General features: G+C 44.8%; 1 protein-coding gene across 11 annotated transcripts in view; it reads right to left on the bottom strand.

The window, feature by feature from the left end:
- Positions 1 to 17,500, bottom strand: part of LOC143300445 (CD109 antigen-like) — a 153,263-nt gene that overhangs the window by 111,548 nt on the left and 24,215 nt on the right. For 6 of the 11 annotated variants that reach the window (XM_076614107.1, XM_076614117.1, XM_076614112.1 and 3 more), the window contains exons 1-2: positions 13,043 to 13,211; positions 9,279 to 9,436 (exon numbers count right to left, since the gene is read on the bottom strand). In XM_076614107.1, coding sequence (XP_076470222.1) covers positions 9,279 to 9,343 — 65 coding nt within the window. In that variant the 5' untranslated portion in view covers positions 9,344 to 9,436; positions 13,043 to 13,211. Of the gene's footprint in view, positions 1 to 9,278; positions 9,437 to 10,217; positions 10,323 to 12,862; positions 13,011 to 13,042; positions 13,212 to 17,500 lie in introns of those variants that run through there. The other 5 variants (XM_076614109.1, XM_076614111.1, XM_076614116.1 and 2 more) reach the window with 4 other exon arrangements.

Raw genomic sequence — 17,500 nt, 5'->3', positions numbered from 1 at the left:
TCAAACAGGAACTTCTTTTGCTGAGCATGGAATTTTTATTTATTTTGCAAACGTTTTGGTGCAGATAGTAAAAAAGGGAAATTACTCTGTAATTAATGCTAGGGAACTTAATATACCACAAGTGAGTCTTGAAGGCCTTGCCTCTCTTGTTTGATATTGTTCTTTCTAGTAGGCCCACGAAAAAGAAAACTACTTTTCCATCCCTGCTGGCCCAGCAGTGCCTGGGGAGGGGGAGAGAGGGGTGGAAGCAGGGGTGCCGGAGGTGTGGGGGGTAAGGTAGATCCTTCCGGGCCAACTGTTCATTCTAGTTTGGCTGTTTTTCTGTGTTGTGCAGGCTGTACTGACGTTGAGAAGCTTTCTTTCATTCATCACCAAGGAACAGTGCAGTGAGTCACAAACACACAGACATACACATTCCCTCATTCTCTCTCTCTTATTTTTCTTTTCATTTTTTTTTTTTTTTTTGTGTGTGTGTTTTTTTTGTTTTGTTTTTGTTTGTTTGTTTTGTTTTGTTTTGTTTTTTGGAGGGGGTGGAGTGTGTGTGTGTGGAAGGGGGGGCGGGGGGGGTGTGGGGGGGGGGGGGGGGTTGGGGGGTTAAGTGCCAATTTGGCTAGATTGTGTTGTGTTTCCAAGTGCAGGCAAACTGTGATTCCGACAGCTGCTCCTGTCTGCCTCCCCCCATCCCCCCACTTCCTCACATCTGGTGTTGTGCATCATGCCCAGTGTGCTGCTCCCACACTAAACCCCCTGAAACTGGAATATATGGCTGCCTAAAAACATATGCATCGAAAATCAATTGCATGCTGATGAAGACAAAAAAAAGAATCTCCGACCCCAGTCTCTGGTCTTGTTGCTTTTTGTGAGGGTGCTGAACCACAAGGACTGGCCCACCTTTTCAACAGTGTGGGTGATTAACCACAAGGACTGGCCCACCTTTTCAACAGTGTGGGTGATTAACCACAAGGACTGGCCCACCTTTTCAACAGTGTGGGTGATTAACCATAAGGACTGGCCCACCTTTTCCACTGTGTGGGTGCTTAACCACAAGGACTGGCCCACCTTTTCAACTGTGTGGGTGATTAACCACAAAGACTGACCCACCTTTTCAACAGTGTGGGTGATTAACTACAAGGACTGGCCCACCTTTTCCACTGTGTGGGTGATTAACCACAAAGACTGACCCACCTTTTCAACAGTGTGGGTGATTAACTACAAGGACTGGCCCACCTTTTCCACTGTGTGGGTGATTAACCACAAGGACTGGCCCACCTTTTCAACAGTGTGGGTGATTGACCACAAGGACTGGCCCACCTTTTCAACAGTGTGGGTGCTTAACCATAAGGACTGGCCCACCTTTTCAACAGTGTGGGTGATTAACCACAAGGACTGGCCCATCTTTTCAACAGTGTGGGTGTTTAACCACAAGGACTGGCCCACCTTTTCAACAGTGTGGGTGATTAACCACAAGGACTGGCCCACCTTTTCAACTGTGTGGGTGATTAACCACAAGGACTGGCCCACCTTTTCCACTGTGTGGGTGCTTAACCACAAGGATTGGCCCACCTTTTCAACTGTGAGGGTGATTAACCACAAGGATTGGCCCACCTTTTCAACTGTGAGGGTGATTAACCACAAGGACTGGCCCACCTTTTCAACTGTGTGGGTGCTTAACCACAAGGACTGGCCCACCTTTTCAACAGTGTGGGTGATTGACCACAAGGACTGGCCCACCTTTTCAAATGTGGATCTCTGGATCTGGATCTGGTAGTGTATGTCGCAGATGCCACTTCTGGTGATATAGACATGACGGAACTAGGAGGACGCATGTACCTAGTTGAAAAAAATATAGTGGGTGTGGTGCTAGGTGTTTAACCACAAGGACTGGCCCACCTTTTCAACTGTGTGGGTGCTGAACCACAAGGACTGGCCCACCGTTTCAACTGTGTTAAAACGCAAGTATACCTATCTTCAAACACTGAACTAGGTAGCAAAACCAAAAGGTTAGCAAGGTTTAGCAAGAAATACTAACACCTGACCGTGAGAACTGTGCATCAAGATCACCAAAGTGGAACAAACCTTAAAAGGACATGGTAGGTGTATGGATAGATGTTTAATGAACTGCTATATAGTATAGGTTTTTGTGTTATCTTCTGTTCTGTAAATTGAAAAGAATATAATTTAAAAAATGATTTTAAAAAAAAAAAAAAAAAAAAAACAACGTTAGCTCATGCAAAAAAAAAAAAAAGAGAGAGAGAAGACTGAATACCACGAACCAACGAAATGCAGGAATTGGTGAAAGGAATCAGGGTGTTTTGCAAACTTATCCCAGCAGAACTCTGTATATGTCAGTGTGTGTGTGTGTGTGTGTGTGTGTGTGTGTGTGTGTGTGTGTACTCTATGTATGTCAGTGTGTGTGTGAGAGAGAGAGAGAGAGAGAGAGAGAGCTTGTGTGCCTATGTGTGGAGGTGTCTAAGTGTGTGCATGTTTGTGTATGTACTTGTCCATGTCTATCCGACATACAACACAGGCATGTGATTACACAAGTGAACATGAATATAAAGCAGAGCATAGATGGGAATGGGGCAGGGGAGGATGGGGGACAGGGGAAGGGGGGGCGGGCATTCAGGGAAGAAAGAAAAAAGGCTGCACAGAGAAACAGAGACAGAGAGAAACAGACAGACAGAGGAGAGGGTTGTAGGGGGTGAGTGAGCCCAGGGTGGCTTAACTCCGCCCCATCATTATTACAACTATCCATTCCCCCAGCTGCCATGTCCAACAAGTGGAAGGGTATGTAATGAACACCTGCAACACCCAAGGTACCAGGCCCCCACTGATACCAAGACACATCCAGGGCACTGTGTCACTGGGGAACATGTCTAAGAGAAAGAACAGTCTCACCTACCTACTCAACCACCCTTCCATGCCACCCTGCAAAACAACAACATTCGAACCCTTAGTTAATGACAGGTAGGCTGAGAAATTACAGATCGCTGCAGAGCAAGGTTTTTCAGTGTTAAGTGCATGCTCCATTCTCCAAGGGGGAGGGGAGGGGGGAGGGGTGGGCAGGGAACATGATAGCCCTCCATTTGGGTAAAGGAGAGAGGGGAATGCACAGAGTAGCACTCACGCACATGTTTATCGGCAAGGTAAGGATGATGCGCTCTATTTATTGGACAGTCTTGTCACATGATGACACTGCCTTTCTTCCCCTCAATAACCCACACAAACACACACACACGCCTCTCTGTATGAGAACTACCACACCAGTTGTTCTCTCTGTATGAGGAGAATTACCACACCAGTGTTCTCTCTGTATGAGGAGAACTACCACACCAGTGTCCTCTCTGTATGAGGAGAATTACCACACCAGTGTCCTCTCTGTATGAGGAGAACTACCACACCAGTGTTCTCTCTGTATGAGGAGAACTACCACACCAGTGTTCTCTCTGTATGAAGAGAACTACCACACCAGTGTTCTCTCTGTATGAGAACTACCACACCAGTGTCCTCTCTGTATGAGGAGAACTACCACACCAGTGTCCTCTCTGTGTGAGAACTACCACACCACTGTCCTCTCTGTGTGAGAACTACCACACCACTGTCCTCTCTGTATGAGGAGAACTACCACACCAGTGTTCTCTCTGTATGAGAACTACCACACCAGTGTCCTCTCTGTATGAGGAGAACTACCACACCAGTGTCCTCTCTTTATGAGGAGAACTACTGCACCAGTGTTCTCTCTGTATGAGGAGAACTACCACACCAGTGTTCTCTCTGTATGAGAACTACCACACCAGTGTCCTCTCTGTATGAGAACTACCACACCAGTGTTCTCTCTGTATGAGAACTACCACACCAGTGTCCTCTCTGTATGAGGAGAACTACCACACCAGTGTCCTCTCTGTATGAGGAGAACTACCACACCAGTGTTCTCTCTGTATGAGGAGAACTACCACACCAGTGTTCTCTCTGTATGAGGAGAACTACCACACCAGTGTTCTCTCTGTATGAGAACTACCACACCAGTGTTCTCTCTGTATGAGGAGAACTACCACACCAGTGTTCTCTCTGTATGAGGAGAACTACCACACCAGTGTTCTCTCTGTATGAGAATTACCACACCAGTGTTCTCTCTGTATGAGAATTACCACACCAGTGTTCTCTCTGTATGAGGAGAACTACCACACCAGTGTTCTCTCTGTATGAGGAGAACTACCACACCAGTGTTCTCTCTGTATGAGAATTACCACACCAGTGTTCTCTCTGTATGAGAATTACCACACCAGTGTTCTCTCTGTATGAGGAGAACTACCACACCAGTGTTCTCTCTGTATGAGGAGAACTACCACACCAGTGTTCTCTCTGTATGAGGAGAACTACCACACCAGTGTCCTCTCTGTATGAGGAGAACTACCACACCAGTGTTCTCTCTGTATGAGAACTACCACACCAGTGTCCTCTCTGTATAAGGAGAACTACCACACCAGTGTTCTCTCTGTATGAGAACTACCACACCAGTGTCCTCTCTGTATAAGGAGAACTACCACACCAGTGTTCTCTCTGTATGAGGAGAACTACCACACCAGTGTTCTCTCTGTATGAGGAGAACTACCACACCAGTGTTCTCTCTGTATAAGGAGAACTACCACACCAGTGTTCTCTCTGTATGAGGAGAACTACCACACCAGTGTTCTCTCTGTATGAGAAGAACTACCACACCAGTGTCCTCTCTGTATAAGGAGAACTACCACACCAGTGTTCTCTCTGTATGAGGAGAACTACCACACCAGTGTTCTCTCTGTATGAGAAGAACTACCACACCAGTGTTCTCTCTGTATGAGGAGAACTACCACACCAGTGTTCTCTCTGTATAAGGAGAACTACCACACCAGTGTTCTCTCTGTATGAGGAGAACTACCACACCAGTGTCCTCTCTGTATGAGGAGAACTACCACACCAGTGTTCTCTCTGTATGAGAACTACCACACCAGTGTTCTCTCTGTATGAGAACTACCACACCAGTGTTCTCTCTGTATGAGGAGAACTACCACACCAGTGTCCTCTCTGTATGAGAACTACCACACCAGTGTCCTCTCTGTATGAGAACTACCACACCAGTGTCCTCTCTGTGTGAGAACTACCACACCACTGTCCTCTCTGTATGAGAACTACCACACCAGTGTTCTCTCTGTATGAGAACTACCACACCATTGTCCTCTCTGTATGAGAACTACCACACCATTGTCCTCTCTGTATGAGAACTACCACACCAGTGTCCTCTCTGTATGAGAACTACCACACCAGTGTCCTCTCTGTATGAGGAGAACTACCACACCAGTGTTCTCTCTGTATGAGGAGAACTACCACACCAGTGTCCTCTCTGTATGAGGAGAACTACCACACCAGTGTCCTCTCTGTATGAGAACTACCACACCAGTGTTCTCTCTGTATGAGGAGAACTACCACACCAGTGTTCTCTCTGTATGAGGAGAACTACCACACCAGTGTCCTCTCTGTATGAGGAGAACTACCACACCAGTGTTCTCTCTGTATGAGGAGAACTACCACACCAGTGTTCTCTCTGTATGAGAACTACCACACCAGTGTCCTCTCTGTGTGAGAACTACCACACCACTGTCCTCTCTGTATGAGGAGAACTACCACACCAGTGTCCTCTCTGTATGAGGAGAACTACCACACCAGTGTTCTCTCTGTATGAGGAGAACTACCACACCAGTGTCCTCTCTTTATGAGGAGAACTACTGCACCAGTGTTCTCTGGAATGTTGCCTAATATTGTTCTGTCTGTCCTCAAAAAGCAATAATGGCACAACTTAAAGGATGCGTAGGTTGGGGAATGAGGGAGGGGAAGGGGAAGTGTGCAGGTTTGCAAGTACATGTAAGTGTGTGTGTGTGTGTGTGTGGGTGGGTGGGTGGGTGGGTGGGTGTCGGTGTCAGTGTCTGTGTCTGCGTGTATTTTTACTTCGGGATGAAGGTGGCAGGTACAGGTATATCTTTTTTCTTTTATTTTGTATTTCTATATGATATCCGTACAAGGACATTTTCCTTATCTTATGAGGACATAATTAAATCTGAAGTATGAAGGGTCAGTTAGTTAAGTCCGTTTTTGTTTTTCTTTTGTTTCTTAATATTCTGCCATTTCTGGTCAATAAGGAGTTCCATCATATGAGTTTGAAAGTAATGACCTCTCTCTGAGACCTATACACAATAAAAATTTCCATTTCTCTCTCTCTCTCTCTCTCTCTCTCTCTCTCTCTGATCCACACATAATAAAATTTTCATTTCTATGTGTCTGTCCCTCCAAATCCTTCTCTGCTGACTGAAACATGGGACAATTCTGGATAATAAAGTATTCTGAATGTGACAGTTGACAGTTGGCATGCCTCCCCTCCCCCCCCCCACCCCACCCCCAACCCCCAAAATCCCCCATCACCCACCCCCTCCCCCCCTGCTTCTTCTCCTCCCCCAGCCCTTTGATAACTCGAAATACTTGTCAATCCAGTCTGTTAAATCCATTCTTCTGTTCAACTGTTGTGTAATCTCTCTCTCTCTCTCTCTCTTACAAACACACACACACACACACACACACACACACACACACACGTGCGTGCACACACACACACACGCACACACACATTCACTCACATGCTGCCAACAGTGACTTTATCCCCCCCTCTCCCCCCCCCCCACACACACACCCCTCCACATACACACACACACCAAGATTCTCTAATGTGATTTGGAGAGAAAAAGACATCAATCAAATTAAAGAATGAACATACTACAAATGTTCACATCAAAAAATAGTGACCCTGCCCCCAACCCCCGACTCCTCAAGAAATCACACACACACAAACACACACACACACACACACACACGCACACACCCACACACACACACACACACGCACACACACACACACACACACACACACACACACACACACACACACAAATGCTTTGCCCTCCCCACTCCCTTTCCACCTCCCCTGCCCCCTACCAACTCCCTCCTCCCACTGTACAAACAACCGCCACCATCACACACATGGCCATGAATTATGTACTCTACTGGTCCAATGTATATAATCTTTAATAGCAAAAACATGTTTGTTAAACGTAAGAAACCATCACACAGATGGCCATGAATCATGTACTCTACTGGTCCAATGTATATAATTTTTAATAGCAAAAACATGTTTGTTAAACATAAAAAACCATCACAAAGATGGCCATGAATCATGTACTCTACTGGTCTAATGTATATAATTTTAATAGCAAAAACATGTTTGTTAAATGTAAGTAACCATCACACACATGGCCATGAATTATGTACTCTACTGGTCTAATGTATATAATATTTAATAGCGAAAACAGGTTTGTAAAACGTAAGAAACCATCACACACACAAACACAAACACTTGACCTTCCCCCTCCTCCTCCCAAACCCCCTTCCCCGCCCCCTCCCCTCACCATCCCCCTTCTTCCCTGTCATCAAAAGCAGGGCCCTGAATCCATCCATCAAGCCAGGTTACTTATGTGACATGCGGCCCCTGCCCAGCCTGTTTGTCTCCCCCTACTGCCGCCCCCCCCCCCCACCCCACACCCCCCGGGCCCCTCCCCCTTTCCGCCCCGTAGAGTGGTTCCACCTCACCACACACAGGGCATGGACTACATCGATGCTAAAACACGGCCACACATTCCTCCTTGGTAACTTTTCATAATCCTGGGAAAAGATTTTTTTTTTTTTTTTTTTTTAATTTAAAAAATCTACCGGTATATGTCCCCCTAAATTTCTGTTTGCCCTCCACTGATGGTCAGTCACCTTAACTATGGGTAGTGGAGCAATGACAAGTAAAGCAGATAATTTTAATATATCGAGTGGTATTATTACGGGAAAATAAAAACCGGGAATGGAAGGTGCAGGAGTTAAACTGGGAAAGAGAGGAGGGTAGTGCCATCGGTATGCACTGAAACCCACACCTCCGTCACAGTCAACAACTTGGCTGCCCAAAGGACAAGCTGATTAGAGTATTTCCACTTGCATGCCACAAGTAGCAGGCTCAGTTGTCCCGGACAACCGGCAGGCAAGTATTTCTGGCCCTGTGACAGACACAACAAATACAGCCTGATGGTGGTGGGGGAACTGGGAGGGGGAGTGTGGGGGGTGTGGGGGGGGGATTGTTGACTTGAAGGGTGCAGACATTCACTGGTGGAACACTTGAAATGCACTGCACACCAAGGCGCACATGATGGGCAGGAATGGCTAAAAGGGGTGACAAAACAGGTGCAGAGGCACTAAGTACAGGTGCAGATGCACTAATCGCACTGATCATTTTCAACCGGCACACCCTTTTCCAGAAACTCTTCACACGCTCTGCCCTCCGCGCAAGCTCAATATCACGCCCTTCTGATGTTATCTATTTTTATCCTACGCCTGAGCAATGTTGCAACATCTGATCAGAATCAATCAAATCAATCAAATCAATCAAACTGATGTTTTAGCTGTGGATAACAAACTTGGCATTGGAGACACCACCACCCTGGATGGGACCTCAGCGCTATGATAGTTCAAGCGTAAATGTGTGTGTGTGTATGAGATGGGAGTATTAGGTTTCGGTACAGTGTGTGTAACTCGTTGTGTATCAGTATCTCAAGTCCTCAGCAAAAAGTGTACATTTCAGTCGTGTTCGCTCCCTCTCTCTGCACGTCCATGACTCAACAATGTGTTTGCTATATACTGCTCTTTCTTTCAAGTCATGAAAACTAAATCTAAAATAAAATTAAAAAAAGATAGTTCAAGAACTCATAAGCAGTGTAGCACAAACATTTCTTTGGTAGTTGTTGTTCTCTTTGTTGTTTAGGGTAATGGCTAAACACTAATGCTTCAAGACACAATAAGTACCAAACCAGCTGTTCCATGACTTGTGAGATTTCAAAACAATTATCATAATCATCATCAACAGTACAGCAAATGACAATAATAAGCAAGTTCCATCCCATAGTGATTTCATAAACCGGTTGGTTCGTCATAAAATTAAAAAGCCATTAAAAAAATAAAAATAAAAAACCCATACATACGCACAAACATACATTCATACACACACACATGTATACATCTCTACATGTACACACATTATGATATACATAAATATGTACACACATATGAAACACATACAAATATAGATATACATGTACACACACACACTATCTGTATATCCATCTGTCTATATTTCTAGCCCTGGTAACCAAGCGACTGACCTGTAAGCAGTGTGTGCTGCCGCCAGCACCAGCAGCAGGGACACAAAGACAGTCCCCATACCCATCGCTGGTCCCTCTCTCACCGATGCAGTCCCCTCTCTTCTCCCAAAACAACCGAAATCAGTACAGCAGCTTGCAGTAGTTCGTCACACACAAATCTGCAACACAGCAAAAGTGAAACGCATGATAAAGGCCTCCTTCAGCCTGCAGACACAAATAATAATAAGGAGTATTCACAATGTGCTCTGCCTCTGTCACAGGGGCCCACAGCGCTAACAATTAACATTAATTCCCTCTTCTCTCGCAAAAAATACAAACAAGAACATTAGCTCGTACAGTCGTAGTAATTCATGTCGCACGCAAACCTGCAACACACCAAAAAGCCATGCACATGACAAAAATATCCTTCATGAACTCTGCAGACATAAGGGGTTGTTGTTGTTGGTGGTTTGGTTTTGTTTTTCTAAAGGAATCTCAAACTCTTCTTCTTCTTCGTCTCCTTTTTTCTTCACCCATCTTCTCCTCCTCCTTCTCCTCCTCCATCTTTTCCTCCTTCTGTGGTCGGAGCTGCTGCTCCCATGTTCACTCTGTTTCTGCCAGCAGGCTTTCACAGGGACTCACACACTTCAGGTTCGCAACATCTAGCACGACTGACACCACATGGCCTCACAACAGCTTTCTAGTCCTACAGAATACAGAATATATTTTCATGTCCAACAAGATAAATCCACAACGCATGAGAATCGCAGTCATTTTATATGTTTCCACTCAAGACGCTTCAAACCTTAACATGCAAAACTTGAAGAGCAAACTGAAGTAAGCCACACAATATGATAACCACACGCACACATAACAAACAATAACCACAGAGGATAGGGCACACGATACAACACAATAACTGAACATGAACATAACAACAAAAAGCCACTCAGCACACACCACAGCAGCTTGCCCCTATTGGTGAAGTCAAACTTCTGTGGTGCAGGAGGGAAGCACAGTGAAGACAGAACAGTGCAAAAACAGCCCTCTGAACAAAGCTGGCTGGCTCTCACCACACTGAGAAAAAGGAAAATGGTGCAGCGGCCTATTTGTACCCCCCGCTGATTTTTACCCTTGTGTTAAATCTGGCTAGCCTGGTTTAACCCGAATGTCTATGTAGACTGGCGTAGAATGATTTACCATGGGTTAACTTCAACTGGTCAGGACTGACTCCCCCACCCCCAGCCCACCTCCTTGATATGGGGGTCATCTTTGGCTCCCTTGAAGTGACCTCTACGGGGTAAATTTGGCCGAGTTAGAATCAATACAGACTATCAAACTAGAACTTCCCCATTATCTGCTTCTGTTAAGTTGTAATAGAGAGAAGGGAGATGGGAGGGAGGAGGGTGTGGGGGTCAGCAAAGGCTAGCCCAAAACAACCCCCCTACCCCCACCCCCCACCCCCCCGACCCCCCCATCCCCTCCTTTCTTTTTCAGTACCTTCATTAAACCTGTAGAAAAAAAAATGGGGGTAATTTCTGACAGAGGGGATCAATCTTGACCAGACTCAAATTACCCTGGGGGCGGGGGGGGGGGGGGGGGGGGGGGGGGTCATTAGAGCCTGGTCCTGCATGACCCCAGGGTAAAAACAACCAGGGGGGGGTGTAGTTTGAAGGTGTCACAGCAGTCCACACCACATGACCTGTGGGTCTGAGTAAGGGTCGGCCTGACTCACAGGAAGGATTTCCTCCACAGGGAAGATCTCCAAGACATGCACACATCCTGTTTGTAGGTGCAAGTGCGTAGGCTACAGTAACTTGTTCACTGTTTGCTGATGACAGCTGCTGTTAGCCTTTGTGACCCCCCCCTCTTCTCCCCCCATGCCCCCCCCACCTCCCCCCCCCCAACCCCCCACGTCCCCTCTATCTCTCTATCTCTGTGATTTGAAACACTAATTTCTTTTTTTCTTGTTCTTTTTTTTAATTTTTTTCTTTCATGTTTCTCCCTCTCTTTTGATGGCTGAATGGGGAAAAAAATAAAAGAAAAAAGCTTTGTATGCTTGCTGCGCTATCATCAGAAAATAAAATATATGTATATTAATTAATTTGTTCACTCTCTCTCTCTCTCTCTCTCTCTCTCTCTCTCTCTCTCTCTCCCCATTATCTTCATCACTGGGTTTTTCTTTGCTTATTTTATTTTCATTGTTGTTTGTAGAGTTTCATTTTGTTTCTTTATTTATCAAGTAGACGTTTTAACTAATTATGTCTGTTTTGTGTTTTTTTTCCAAGGCCTGACTAAGCGCGTTGGGTTACGCTGCTGGTCAGGCATCTGCTTGGCAGATGTGGTGTAGCGTATATGGTTTGTCCGAGCGCAGTGACGCCTCCTTGAGCAACTGAAACTGAAACTGAAACTATGTCTGTTCAACTTCACCGATTCTTTAAACAATTTGAAACAGCGTCTTCACACACACATACCCCCACCACCACCCTAAACACCCCCCACACCCTAATATTGTGCCACACTGCTTACTGTGTAAATGACAAAAGTTCTGACACCAAAATCAATGTTGTTGTTTTTTGGGTTTTTTTCCAATAATCACTACAACAAAATAAATAAAACACCAAATGGTTTTCTTTTATTCAATGATCACCACAAGTACAAGTGGAGTGATGGCCTAGAGGTAACGCGTCTGCCTAGAAAGCGAGAGAATCTGAGCGCACTGGTTCAAATCACACCAGCAGTCACCAGTATTTTCTCCCCCTCCACTAGACCTTGAGTGGTGGTCTGGACGCTAGTCATTCGAATGAGACTATAAACCAAGGTCCAGTGTGCAGCATGCATTCAGCACACATAAAAGAACCCATGGCAACAAAAGGATTGTCCCTGGCAAAATTCTGTAGAAACATCCACTTCTATAGTAAAACAAATAAAACTGCAGGCAGGAAAAAAAATACAAAAAAGGGGGTGGAGCTGTCAGTGTAGGGACGTACTCTGCCTGTGGAGAGCAGCCCGAATTTCACACAGAGAAATCAGATGTGACAAAAAGAGTAATGCACATACAAATACAAAATGACTAAGTAAGTCAATGAGCAAACAATTTATTTTTAGATATCAGAAAAAGACATAAATGAAAACAGCCTTGGTTTTTTCAGGGGTTTTGTTAGTTGTGTTTTTTTGTTGTTGTTTTTTTTTTTTTTATTCATTTTGTTTGTTTTTTTTACAGTCAATGATTGCAACAAAAGTAAATAAACAAACCGAATCATATTCCTAATTTTTTTTTTTTTAAAGATAAGTAAACTAGAAACATGAAAAAAAAATAATAATACAAAACTCCAGTATGAAAACACCAGTTGCTAGAAATAATATCTTTGATCATTAAGCTCTGTCACTTCTGTGTGACAACTTCTTCCTGAATTCATTTCTCTCCCCCTTTTTTTTTTTTTTAAATAACAAACATGTTTATTCCAATGACATCTTCCTAATTTCTCTTCTCTTTTTTTTTTAAGCACAAATACGTTTTCCTCCACAACAATCTCTCTCTCTCTCTCTCTCTCTCTCTCTCTCTCTCTCCCTCTCTCTCTCTCTCTCACTCAAACACTGCCCACCTTCAATTCGTCATCAAAACCAGACTTCAATTCATTATGAAAACCAGACTTCATCTTTGGCAAAATGCTGTAACTCCAGTCGAAGCAACAACAAAAGATATACACACTCACACACACATGTGTATATATACACACAAGCACAACCTTCAAGTTTCACCCAAGCCGTCAAACTAGACCTACCGGCAACTGCACCATCCAGCTGTGTCTGTTGAGATCTTGTGTGTGTGTGTGTGTGTGTGTGTGTGTTATTGTTGTTTTGCACAGAGAACAAGGTTCAGTCAGCCCAGTGCCCCTTGTGCAGTGATAGCTCCACACTGTCATTCAAGTCCGCCTACCTCTCCTTTTCAGTGTGGTGATCTAACCACCAGGTGTCACTGCTGTCACGTCACAGATTTGGTCACAGGTCACGCGTCAACGCTTTTTGCGTATCATCTGTTGGGTGTCTTTTTCTTTCTTTTTCTTTCTTTTTTTTTTTTTTTTCAAGTCTGTGCTGATAAAAAAAAATTTTTTAAACCCACGAGCTCATCATTGCTGCGGTGGAGAGATCGAGTCACGCACAGATGCACACATACTCACACAAACACACACACAAGCGCATTCACACACATAGTCTAATATCACTCAAAGTGAAAAGACGTAACTAAAGAAAGAAAGCACACACACACACACACACACACACACAAGGGACTCAAGAGGGTAAGGTAGCCGGTGGGGGTGGGGTGGGGAAGGAAAGGACAGGGGTGGACTTGAGAAAGGGGGGGTGGGCGGGGGGTCTTGGGGGAAAGGGGGTGGGGAGGGGGTGGGGGGTCAAGAGAAAGACAGCAGTGACAGGAAATAAGGGGGAGGAAAGGACAGGGGTGGACTTGAGAAAGGGGGTGGTGGGGGGGGGGGGGTCAAGAGAAAAGACAGCAGTGACAGGAAATAAGGGGGAGGAAGACAGGGGCGGACTTGAGAAAGGGGGTGGTGGGGGGCGGGGGGGGGGGGGTCTTGGGGGAAAGGGGGGGGGGGTCTTGGGGGAAATGGGGTGGGGAGGGGGGGGGGGTCAAGAGAAAGACAGCAGTGACAGGAAATAAGGGGGAGGAAAGGATAGGGGTGGACTTGAGAAAGGGGGGGGGGGGTCTTGGGGGAAAGGGGGTGGGGGAGGGGGTGGGGGGTCAAGAGAAAGACAGCAGTGACAGGAAATAAGGGGGAGGAAAGGACAGGGGTGGACTTGAGAAAGGGGGTGGGGGGGGGGGGTCTTGGGGGAAAGGGGGTGGGGAGGGGGGGGGGGGTCAAGAGAAAGACAGCAGTGACAGGAAATAAGGGGGAGGGGGGAGGACAGGCCAAGAGGGACAGGGAGCCAGGGCAGGGATAGGAAGGGGTGGGGTGGTGTGGGGGCAGGGCGGGGCGGGGCGGGAATCACAGAGATGTGAACCTGTGGGAGGAGATGAGGAGATCTCTCTCTCTCTCTCTCTCTCTCTCTCTCTCTCTCTCTCTCTCTCTCTCGCTAGATATATATCAATATGTGGGCGTGCACACACAAGTGTATGTGTGTGTGTGTATGTGTGTGTGTGTGTGTGTGTGTGTGTGTTTCAAGTGCAGGTAAACTGACTGTGACAGCTGCTCCTGTCTACCCCTCCCAACATCTGGTGTTGTGCATCATGCCCAGTGTGCCGCTCCCACATTTACCCCCTGTGTGTGTGTGTGTGTGTGTGTGTGTGTGTGTGTGTGTGTGTGTGCCTGTCTGTCTGTCTGTCTGTCTGTGCATGTCTGTGTTGGTCATGTAACACATTTGTCAGTTTTCAAATCACTGATGAAGATACTGTTACAGGTTAGGGTATGTCTGTTTCCCCCAATTTGGGGGGGCTTTATTTGTTTTTGGCTGTTGTTGTTTTGTTTTTGTTGTTTTTCAATATTTATATACCTCTCTCACTCTCTCTCTCTCTCTCTCTCTATCTATCTATCTCACACACACACACACACACACACACATACACACACACACTCACTCACTCACCTGCACACACTCACTCACTCACTCACACAATCACCGACTGGGAGTGGCTATACCCACGATCTCATGACATGCTGACCCAGTTACCTTTGCTTCATCCCACCCCCTGTTGCTGTACACTGTTGACAGGCGCAATCTGGGTAAAGGGTGGAGATTTTTCCGATCTCCCAGGTCAACATGTGTGCAGACCTGCTAGTGCCTGAACCCCCTTCGTGTGTACACGCAAGCAAAAGATCAAATACGCACGTTAAAGATCCTGTAATCCATGTCAGCGTTCGGTGGGTTATGGAAACAAGTACATACCCAGCATGCACACCCCCGAAAGCGGAGTATGGCTGCCTACATGGCGGGGTAAAAACGGTCATACACGTAAAAGCCCACTCGTATATATACGAGTGAACGTGGGAGTTGCAGCCCACGAACGCAGAAGAAGAAGAAGAAGAAGCTGTACACTGTTGACAGGTGCCCCCACCCTCTCACCAGGGGTAGACATAACCCAGTTCTGCTGGCTGGCTGCATTCTTTTGTGTCAAGATTTGCACTGTCACCGTTTCATGGTGTGTGTGTGTGTATGGTGGGGCAGGGTCTCAGACATGGACAGAACAGTGGGGGAGGGGATGGAGATATCTGGGATGATCAGTAAGTGCAAAATGATATGAAAAAATGGGCAGTGAGGGGAACAAAAAGAACAAGAGAGGCAAGGCCTTCAAGACTCACTTGTGATACACTTTTTAAAAAAATCCAAGCTTTTTATGTATTGAGTATAATTTCAAAATGTAATGTTTAAGATGAGAAAGATCAGTTTAAAGCAAATTAAGTCCCCTAACATTAATTACAGAGTAATTTCCCTTTTTTACTATCTGCACCAAAAACGTTTGCAAAATAAATAAAACTTCCATGCTTAGCAAAAGAAGCTCCTGTTTGAACAAAAAATGATAATAATGACTGCTCTTGTTGTTGGGTCAGAATATCAAATCAAAGTGCCAAGTTTTGAGAATACAAAAAATATAAATATAACAGTAAATGCTGTTTGCATATAATTAGGCTTCATTTTTTATTTTTTTGTGCCCATCCCAGAGGTGCAATATTGTTTTAAACAAGATGACTGGAAAGAACTGAATTTTTCCACTTTTTATTTCAACTGACAAAGTATTTGCAGAGAAAATGGCAATGTTAAAGTTTACCACGGACACACAGACACACACATACACACACACACACACACAGAGACAACCGAACACCAGGTTAAAACATAGACTCACTTTGTTTACACAAGTGAGTCAAAAAAGCACCGATTGTGATTGCTGTCATTCATAAATCATAGTGCTTTATTCAGATACTTTAACACTCTCCATACAAACGGCGAAAGAGACGACATTAACAGCGTTTCACCCCAATTAACATCATCCAAATATTGCAAGAGGAAGGCTTTTATACTGAAGAGGTGAACATTGACAAAGAATACCACAGTTCTGACGACGGAAGCTAAAGGTTGGGTCATTCAAACACCCACTGGACATCCGAGGGGTCTGTGTAGAGGAGAAGAGAGGACTGGCCGTACTGAGTGAGTTAATTATACTTATAGTTCCTGATTTTCTCTAAGATACAGGTAAAATATACATATTTCACAGTGACTAAAAAATAAATAAATAAATAGATAAATAACCTGCAGCATAAAGCCTGTATATGTCATACCTCTTCTCTCCTGCCCCCCCCCCCCCTCCCCCAACCCCCTCGTTTTTTGGGTTTTTTTCATATGTTATTTCAATGTGACATATTGTATCTGTATCATTTAGCTCCATGTTTTCATAGTTTGTTTGTTTGGGTTTTTTTTTGTTTTTGTGTTTTTACGTGATACAAGAAATCAAATAAAGAAAAATATTTGCTTACATAAATAGTTCTTATATATATATATATATATATATATGATGATTTTTCATGATTTCCCTGCATTATCGTAATTAACATACTGTACACTTTTACATTATTATGAAGTTACCCTTTCCTCATATTGTAACTATTTCTATTGCGCTTTGATTCTTCTTTTAAATTGTGTTGATTTACCTTATTTCTATCTAATTTATTTTGTTGTGTTTGTCATAATGTAAAAGGTGGATAAAGAAAAAAAAGAGACAGACAGACAGACAGAGACAGACAGACAAAGATTATTCTAAAACTGATGTTTTCATGTGCTCACCTGTTTAGGAAAGGTTTAGATATATAAATTTGAATATAAAAAAAAAAGCACAACAGTTTGTCTTCTCATGAATACACTGTCCACAGATCAGATAGTAAACACAAACTCTCACTGTTGTCAGTTGATGCATACCGCCACAGTCAGCAGCTGAAGGATACATTAGTCAACAGATGGGTGTGTTGGGGTTTCACATGCTTGTGTTGACTCTTGTCCGTCTGCAGGAAGATGGTGATGACTTGGTTCTGTGAGAATGTGTGTGTGTGTGTGTGTGTGTGTGTGTGTGTGTGTGTGTGTGTATTTGTGTGTCTGTGTGTGAGTCTGTGTGGCTGTGTGTGAGGGGAGGGGGTAATGGGGGGTGGGGGCGTATGTGTGTGTGTGTGTGTGTGTATTTGAGTGAGAGAGAGAGTGTGTGTGTGTGAGAGAGAGAGAGAGAGAGAAAGAGAGAGAGA

This window comes from Babylonia areolata, chromosome 26 (assembly GCF_041734735.1).
Source record: "Babylonia areolata isolate BAREFJ2019XMU chromosome 26, ASM4173473v1, whole genome shotgun sequence".
In the NCBI taxonomy this organism is placed as follows: domain Eukaryota; kingdom Metazoa; phylum Mollusca; class Gastropoda; order Neogastropoda; family Buccinidae; genus Babylonia; species Babylonia areolata.
This window is presented reverse-complemented; position numbering and strand designations above follow the sequence as displayed.